Source organism: Falco biarmicus, chromosome 9 (assembly GCF_023638135.1).
Source record: "Falco biarmicus isolate bFalBia1 chromosome 9, bFalBia1.pri, whole genome shotgun sequence".
Lineage (NCBI taxonomy): Eukaryota > Metazoa > Chordata > Aves > Falconiformes > Falconidae > Falco > Falco biarmicus.
The window spans coordinates 26,073,482-26,082,800 of NC_079296.1; the positions used below are offsets into that span (position 1 = coordinate 26,073,482).

At 59.1% G+C, this 9,319-nt stretch overlaps 1 protein-coding gene across 1 annotated transcript; it reads right to left on the reverse strand.

Annotated features, from left to right (window-relative positions):
- Positions 1-1,517: 1,517 nt before the first annotated feature.
- INA (internexin neuronal intermediate filament protein alpha) lies at positions 1,518-8,231 on the reverse strand. The gene is made up of 3 exons (XM_056351472.1): positions 7,201-8,231; positions 3,529-3,653; positions 1,518-2,957 (listed from the first exon to the last, which is right to left on the reverse strand). Exons 1-3 carry the CDS (start codon positions 8,146-8,148, stop codon positions 2,684-2,686), a joined length of 1,347 nt encoding a protein of 448 aa, XP_056207447.1. The 5' UTR covers positions 8,149-8,231; the 3' UTR covers positions 1,518-2,683.
- Positions 8,232-9,319: the final 1,088 nt, after the last annotated feature.

Below are 9,319 nucleotides of genomic sequence, written 5' to 3' on the forward strand. Positions count from 1 at the left end.
CCTGCTGCCTCTCTACCACCGCTGGAGCTTAACATCGTAAGACAGCACCAAAATGCTGCAGAGCTCCAGAGATGCAGGAAACCTCTGGAGGTGGCCCTTGCAAAGCAGCCATTTTCTGAAGCAGCGCCTTGTCCTCCCCCCAGCTCTGCTGCCTTCCTCCACAACGGCAGCTGCTCCACATTGGTATCGCCGAAGTAAAATTCCCAGCTTCATTGCTAGCATCCAGCCGGCTGAGCCAGCGGGAATCCCAACGGAGGCTTGTGTTGGAGACAAAGAACAGGTCAGTCTGCTTAGACTCTAGGGACAGCAAGCAAGCAGTGCTGGGGGGTATTTGAGGTTCAGAATACATTACATTAGCTGCACAGTCACGTCTGCCTTTTATTCCCCCTATGGTTCGGAAGAACTGCTGTGTGTTTGCATTTCTGAACTGAGAGCTGAGCCGAGAGCTATTTGGAGGTTGGTTGGTCCTTGCTTTATGTGCCGGTGCCCTGGACTTAACTCTGCAGGTGCTGCCCTCCTCCAAGCTCTGCCTGGATGGCCTGAGTCGCTCTGCATTGTGTTTCTGGAGGCTCCTGGTGGGATGCGTGGCCCCAGCCGTGCCCTGAGCCCCCTCCCCTGCCTCCAAAAAGTGCCCTTTGCCTTGCCCGCCTGCAGGACTGCTCCCGAGGGCTGCGTCACCCCACAGCGAGCAGCTCACCACGGCATTGTCACTGAGGTCATCGCTGTGGCCAGGTTGAGGGAAGTGGCTGCACTACTCCTGGCCTGCAGCGCTAGCAGAGAAGCCTGTGATGGTTCACACCGTGTCCCTGGGGCTCTGATGCAGGCTGCCATGGCGTGGCATGACGAGACAGGAATAGGAAGGCAATAGGACAGCATACCGCCGGCAGGGCCGCCCAGTGGGAAGCCTGCCCGTGCCCTTTCCGCACCCCGCTGCCCTCCCGTTTGCCCCTCTACTGGCACACCTCGGGCAGAGCATGGGCATCTTCCAAATGTAAGCCAGCACCGGTGACGCCAGCTCTGTGGGCACCTTTGCTGGGTTTACCTGGGAGGTGGGTATGCCTTCACTTCTTCCATCTGCTATCGGGTACATTGCTTTATTTTCACTTGTGAAGGCAAAGAGGCTATTTTTAACCCCTGGGCGTGCAGACAGGGTGCAGCAGAAATGGCAGGTATCTTGGGACAGAGGTGTCAGGGGGGTGATGCAAATCAAAGACTCAGAGTCCATTTTCTGGGCAAATGATACACTCGGCCGTGGGAGACCTGGTTCCCCCAGCCAGCTGGCCATGAACTCCTCTACAAAGCAGGGCCACCACAACAGGCACCTGGGGGTGAGACCCAGACACGCTCCACTGCCGTTGGTGGGACCAGCCTTGCCTTGCGGCCCCAGCAGCAGAGTTTGGCAGGTGCACCCCAACACCAAGCCCTTTGCAGGGGACCAGAGGGACTGTTGGGGACCGAACTGGCTGCAGGATGTGTTCCCGAGGTGAAGCAGCAGCAAAGAAGACAAAACAGCTCGGTTTGATCCACATAACTATGTCTTTTTTTTTAATTATTAACTTGTGCCTTACAATAGAAGAAGAAAGAGTGCAAGCAAACATTTTGCTGGTTCCAGGAACTACTCTGGCACCACCGTGAGGGCAGTAAGGTCTTGTGATGATAACCTTGCCAGGGCACTGACACGCAACACACACACACACGCGGAGTCTCCGGCTCTTGCAAAAGCGATCGCTGGCAATTTTAAGGCATTGAAGGAAACCTATGGTTGTAAATCCTATATCAAATTTGGCACACGTTGGAACAGTTAGAGCGGAGACAAGGATGCTTTGTGGGCTGGTGTTCGTGAGTCCTGCAGCTTCCCAGCACTGGCTGAGGCATGGTGCTAATGTGAGTGTGGGGTTTTCACGTGACAACTGTGCAGCCAAACGAGGGGCCCTGCAGACCCCAACCTTCTGGAGCCAGCAACACCGAAGTGCTGCACCCCACAGCGTGGTGGTGCCTTCAGCTCCTGTGCACCGGTCCCTTGCCCTGCGCCCGCTGCTAGCAAGCCCTGTGTGCCTGGCTGGACCGATGCTGCTGAAAACCAGACAGAGTTGTCAGGACAAAAAATAGGAACATTCCTTATAGTTTAAAATGCAAGTGGCTCATAGACCAGACATCAGGTGTGGTTACAGTCCAGTATGGCTATTTCTGTGCTTCTGGGACTAAAAGTAGGTGGCTACAGCTTGAGTGGGGAAGAGTTTAGCTATACGTGGATTTAGATAGTAGATGAAGGTCTGTAGCCTTGAAAATAGTTATAGTAGACATGTTGTTTTCCTCACCCCCCCTCCCCAGAGAGCTGGCTGAGCAGTGGTCCCAGCCAGCTCCCCCTCGCCGGCTTCGGGCGGAGGGGGGAAGGGATGGTGGGTGCTATGAGTCCACTGTGCCACCACAACGACAACCAACATGCACCTATAGCTACCTGCCCATGCCTCTGCCCCATTTAAAGGGGAGCAATGTGCCAAGCTCGGCCTCCGCATGGCAGAACCTGTGAGGAAGCTGGCCCTGGGTCGGTATCCCCAGGGGGCTGTGTGTTTCTAAGGGGGGCTTCCCGTAAGTCCAGTGCGGCTTTGTGCCTGGAAGGGCAATTTAAAGGCCGAGTGGAGACTGTTCCCCCTCAAATGTAAAACAGATGGGGTCCTGACCATTACATTTTTGCATTCGTGACAATTCCTTCATGCAGGTTTAATCTCCCTCTTTTCTTGACAGAGGTTATGGTACCCTCAATCATATCAGCCCTTCTGGATGTTATTTTAGAGGTCACTTTAATAACCTCTCCTTGCTCCTCCTCTTTGAAGGACAGAGTAGAGGAACTAAAGCTTTTTGGCTGGAAGGAGTAAGTGGGGTTGGGGACGGGATTGGGCGCTGAAAGGCCGACGCTTCCCATGCTGAAGAGGGTCTCCTCTCCCTCCAGCAGCTTCCTGCAAGCACATCACAAGGGAAGAGGTTAGTCTCAGACATCTCACGTGAAACATCTGCAAAACCTGAGGGCATGCTGTAACCTGCGGGCAAGTCCAACCACTCCAGGCCATCACACCAGCCTGTGGTGGACACTGGCTCAGGTCACACTGCACCATGAAGCTGATTCAAAATGATATGCTTTGGTCAATCAGTTTTGGAACACCTTGAAATATGGGGTACGTGAGACCGGCTCCCTCCTCTCCCCCCAGAAACATCAGGAAAATAAAACCCCGAACCAGAGGGACTCCGCCTTATGCATCTACTTTGACTCTGCAAGAGAGACAAGTTTCCAACCCCAGCTGTCCCCATTACAAAACACTGCCCCTGGGACACCTAGGGGACATGAAGCCATGGCTGCTCCCCAGGCAGGAGCACAGCAGGTCCATGCAGGGGAGATGAGCAACATGATGGTGTTGCTCCTCGAGTGTGTACCCAGGCATTTTCTGGGCCCTTGAAAATAACCCAGCCCGGTGGGGTCAGGAAACTAGGCTTGGGATGTGGCCAGGCAGAGCAGGGTGAGAGCAGCATTACCTGTAGGCAGCTATCTCGATATCAAGGGCCATCTTGACATTAAGCAGGTCTTGGTACTCCCTCAAGTGCCGAGCCATCTCGGTTTTGGTGTTTCGCAGATCATCTTCCAGCTGCCCGATGGTGTCCTGCAAAGACAAGCGTGCTCAGGGCTGTGTTTCGGAGCAGGGGCCTCTCCCACAGGTTTTCTGCTCTGCCCATCATGAAAACAGGGAAGATGTAATGGGCGACTGGTCCATGATGGCATATCCCACCAGGAGCTTGGGACCATGATGTCTCATGTGAACAGGGATGAAGAAGCAGGCAGAGCACTGGGCATGCCTTGTGAGTGTGTGTGGTGGGGGGAGGCTTTGAACACTGATGGATTTACATGGTTTCCCATCTGCAGCAGGGTCTGTGAGACATGGTGGGGGCAAACAGCACACAGTGGTGGAGCCCCCAGTCCCACAAGGGATGAGGCAGATTGCTGCAGAGGGAAGGGAAATTTGGGGCTCAAACATTGTCAAAGCAGGGGCAGTGGCTCAGCGGGACAAGTGAGAGCAGCCAGTGCTGCAGCAGCCCACATCTGGAGCAGGTGCCTGGAGAAGGGCTGCAGTATGCATCTGGAGGGGCTCAAGAGGAGCCGGGACACGCAGCTGGGTGGTGCAAGGAGAGGTGGTGCTGCCAGGGCAGGAGAGAAGAGCCGGCTCCATGAGGGGAAGTCTGACACCTTCCTCAGAAAATGGCTCAGAGCCCCAGGGTGGGGGGCTCTGAATACAGGGATCTGTGGGGGTTACAGAGTGAGGGGCTTGCCCTGCAAGAGCCAGGGTGCTCAGCTGGATGGCAACATCCTTCTAGCATCCTTCCCATAAGCTTTGCCCTGCCATGGCTGTTACAGCCAGCTCTAGCTGGAGTCTGAGGCCAGATCTCCTGCTAACAAAGGGAAGTAACCTTTTTGTTGTGGCTTCTGGGGTTTTTTTCACCAGAAATTAAGCAGCCTGGTTTTCTCCCACATGCAGCCAGCCACCCCGCTGTGCCACCGGAGGAGCGTGATTTGGAGCAGGAATGAGTAAGCAGTTTGCATTTAAGTGATGGTGCATCCCTGCCTGCAAAGCCCTGCAATGGCCACTGCCAATGTCTGCTCTCCCGCACCCCCTCCCACAGCCAGGCCTTTGTGATTACTTCCAGCTCTTCTGTTCCAGCGAATGAACTCTGTCCTGCCACACCATCCCCGTCCTGTCCCTGTCCTCATCCCCATCCTCATTCCCATCCTGTCCTTTCCTTTGTGTCAAGTATATTCTTCCTTGGGCACAGTGAGCTGCAAGACCTGGAGCTGCCCAAGCAGCAGGGAGCTGTGCTGCAGTGAGCCCAGTCTGAGCAAAGCAAAGTCAAATTCCTTGGAAAAGCAGTGCCAGCTCATCCTGCAATGTGGCAGGGCATGTGTCACTGTCAAGTTAGCTGGACACATCCCACCTTGCAGGACATTTATGGGCCATCCTCGGGGTCTCTGCCTTGGCCTGTGCTGCCCTGACCATCTCCTGCAGCAAGATTGCTGCATGGAGCTGTGCTCTGAGGTGGGATTGGGCAATGGGAAAGGGTTCAAGGAGACCATTGGGGCATCAACTGAAAAGCCCCAGGTTGTCCACTGACCTGCTGCACAACAGATTAAAACCTCTGCTCTGATGCAGCGAGACTGCTGCTGCACCGAGGAGCCGTGACAGGAAGGAGACCCTACCCCAGCGCAGCCCCACTCTTGCTGCTCTGACCCTCTTTGCCTTCAGCCCCTTTCCCTCTGCCTCCAGTCTGCATGAACAAAATGCTCTTTAAAAATGGGTTATCCTTGTTACCTTGCCTGTACCTCTCTTCCACACTGCAGCTCTACCAGCTGGTTGAATAAAACCCCCTCCTCACACCATGGCAAATCTATCCCCTAATGGAAAGCTCTCACATACTGGTGCATATGACTGGATAGCCTAAAAATATAAAGGCATGCCCCTGCTTTAGCAGTCTATAGGAACATTTTAAAAGCTCGAACAATACCAATATTATCTTTTTAAACAGACTTCCATCCTTTTCCACCAGTTGTAGCTAGGGAAATTGTTTAGCTGCTACACATGCACATTGCTCAAAGGACTCTTAAGTATTACCCCACTTAAAGCAGATCCTAAGGGCCATGCAGGAAAATGCTGCTGTGCTGTTGCTAAAGCAATTTCAATTATGGTGCTGTTTAATCCAGTTGCATTATTTTTTTTTCTTCCCAATTGACAGGTTGTTTCCAGAATCCCTCTTTTCACATGACATCAAGACTATTTAAGAAGATTACCCTGTGTAATCCTTTTACCCACTACAGGAAATATTGCACGTTGCCTATTTCCACAACATTTATTGAAGAAGTCCTCAACTATTCAGGAAAATTGAAGCAGCGTGGAGCTACAGTCGCAAGTTCTAGAGGGTCTGGCAAAATGTGGCCTTGAAAATGACATGGCATTATTACTTGGGTGTGAAATAACAGCATCCTTCAGGTATAATGCAAGGCAGTTGTTTCAGTATTTAGAAGGGAACGGCTTGGTTTAGAAACCACAGATCATTTAATAGCCATGTAACAGAACAATCTCAGGATTTATTTCATTAAAAATCATGAACGTTTCCCTGTAGCAAGAAAATGTGGTAATACTGCAGTAAAGGAATAAGAGATACAGAGCGCTCAGCGTCTGCCCCTTGTGAGTCTTTCCACAGACATAAAAGATGCTGGGATCTGGCTGCAAATTCAGGCTTAACGTTCGCAGAGCTCAAATTTCTGCAGCGCAGGTGCCAAGAGCCAGGCCACAGGGCAAGGGGCCAAGCCTGGGCAGACAGCTTCGAGGAATTGCCTCACGACGTCAAGGACTGTGTGGGCAGTTTTGGAGCTGACCCTTAAGGGACAGGGCAGGGATGGGGCGATGCCCCAAACAGTGCTTCCATGTGCGGGGATGTCCCATGGGGGAAGGGGGTGGGGAGGGAGTGTCCTGGCCCTGCCTGTCCCCCAGAAAACCTGCCCTCTGGAGCTCTGGCCATGGATAAGGGGTGAAGGCAGCAGGCGATGCCCTAGTGAGGCAGGATGTGTTGCCCTGTGCCGGGGTGGGAGGAAGGCTGCGGGGAGGATGCCTGGCGCTGCGCAGTGCTGGGGGGGCACTGCCCCCGCACGGGTGGGCACCGCACAAGGCAAAAGGAGGCTGGTGCTGTGTAGCGCTGGTGGCTGGAGGTGTGCGTGGGGGAGTGTCGCATACAGTGCGGACAGCACGGTGCGGGAGCGGGGGGGGGGGGGCACCGTGCAGCACCCAGTGGGGGTGTCCAGCGCTGCACCGAGCCGTGGGAGGGGCCGCTGCGGAGGCTAGAGCTGCGCTGCAGGGTTTTGCGTGCAGCGGCGGTGCTCAGCGCTGCACAGGGCCAGGGGAGGGGGAGCGCTGGGTCGGAGGTGACGGTGCTGCTCAGAGCCGGTGCCATCGCGTGGGACGCCGGTGCCCGGTTGCTGCACAGTGCGGGGGCAGGCGGCTGGGACGGCGGCGCCGAGCCCCGGGGCAGACCGCGCGGGCGGAGGACTCCCGGAGCCGCAGGGCACCGAGCGACGGGGGGGAGCGGAGCCGCCCGGCACTGCCCGGGGCAGGGGACCCCGCGCGGGGCGGGGATGGGGACGGTTCCCGGCACCGCCCGGCTCACCTGCAAGCCGGCGGCCTCGGCGCTGTGCCGCTCCTCCAGCTCCTGCAGCTGCCTCTCCAGGGACTGGTGGGCGCCGCGCAGGCTCTCCATCTCCGCCAGGCGGGCCTGGAGCTGGCGGCGGCACTCGCCGGCCTCCCGGCGGCTGGCGCGGACGGCCTCCTGGCTGCGAGCCGCCCGCTCGTGGAGGCGGGCGCAGCGGGCGCGGTACCAGTCCTCGGCCGCCTGCAGGTTGCGGGCCGCCAGCGCCTCGTACTGGGCGCGCAGCTCCCGCAGCGCCGCCGCCAGGTCGGGCCGCCCCGCCGGGGCCGGGGCCGGGGCCGGGGGCGCGGCGGCGCGGAGCGCGGCGCCCAGCTGCGCCAGCTGCTCGGCGTGGGCGCTGCGCAGCGCCGCCAGCTCCTCCCGCAGCGCCGCCGCCCGCCGCTCCAGGTCGGCGCGGGCGCGGGCGGCCCCCTCGGCCGCCTGCTGCCGGGAGCGCAGCGCCTGCTCCGCCTCGGCGCGGCCCCGCGCCTCCTCCTCGCAGCGCGCCCGCAGCCGCTGCGTCTCCTCGGCCAGGCGCGCCCGCTCCAGCGCTGCCTGCGCCCGCTCGCCGTGCGCCTCCTCCAGGCGGGCGCGCAGGGCGCGCAGCTCCCCGCCCAGCAACTGGCCCAGCCGGCGCGGCTCGGCCGACCGCTGCCGCAGCGCAGCCAGCTCCGCCGCCAGCGCCCGGTTCCGCTCCTCCAGCGCCCGCACCCGCTCGATGTAGCCGGCGAAGCGCTCGTTGAGGCCCTGCAGCTGCTCCTTCTCGCTGGCCCTCGTCCGCCGCGGCTCGGCGCTGCGCTCCCGCCCCGGCCCCGGCTCCGCGCCCGGGCGCGCCCGCCGGCCCGCCGCCCCCTCGGAGCGCCGCGGGGCCTCCGCGAAGAGGTGGCGGTAGGAGGCGGCCAGCGCGGCCGGCTCCGCGCTGTAGTTCATGGCGGCGGAGCGGGACCGGCGGCGGCAGCGGCGGCTCTTATGTACGGCGGGGCGGGGCTCTGCGCGGTGCGGAGCGGGCGCGGGGCGTGGCGCTCGGGCGGGGCGGTTCGGTGCGGAGCGGTGCGGAGCGGTGCGGGGCGGTGCGGGGCGGTGCGGAGCGCGGTGCGGAGCGCGGGCCCCCGGGCCGGCGCGGCAGGCGGCGGCGGGAGCTGTCCGTGCGCCGCGGTGCTGAAGGTCTGCGGCGGCGGGCGGGGCGCGGGGCGGGACAGGGGGATGCGTCTGCATGTGGGGACGGACGGACACGCACACGGACGCACACGGGCAGGTGGACAAGGTCACACGCACACCGAGACAGACGGGCGCACAGGCAAGGACATGCACAGTGAGACACACACATAGAGATGCTCAGAGCCAGACGGACAAAGGGACGAGCAGCCGTGCAGAGAGGTGCAGATGCTCACGCAGACAGATGCACAGGCGAGGAGAGGCAGGCAGGCAGAAGGAAGCAGGCAGAAATGGGCAGGTGGAGAGACAGAGTCAGGCAGACACACAGAGACAAAAAGGCAGGCAGGCACACAGTTGCACAGACATGCACACACAAATCGCTCCTCCTGGGGGTATCCCCAGCCGTCCCCACTGATGCTAAAATGAACCCGTGCTGTGTGCCCACGCCTGGGGTGAAGGTGTCCGGGGGGGTTGGTCCCAGCCCCTCGCCTGTGGCGGGGACGCAGGTGCCTACGGCAGTGTGGGGTCTCCAATGGATGGGGCTGTGGACAGTTGGGGTGCAGGGACGTGCCTGGAGGAGGGGGTGCCCAGGGCAGAGTCTCATTGCCAGTCCAGGTATGCCACAGGGGACGCATGGGGGAGGATTTTGGATTTTGCCTCCAGGTTGTTTGCCAGGAACTGAACGAGCCTCTTCAGTTTCTCTCCTGTCCACACAAGCATGCTGGGCCTTCCCACTGGCAGGGGTTTGCTGAGAGAACCCAGGACTGCAGAGCTGATGGGAACAAGGGGACACCTACACCCCCTTCCAAGACAAGTGCCCTGTCCAGGAACATGGCACCCTGGGCACGACCTGCCAAGAGACCAGTGGTAAGTGTCTGACCTCTGGGAGCAGCAGCACAAAATGTAGCTGTGACATGGAAAAACAGCTTAAAAAACTGTGATCCAG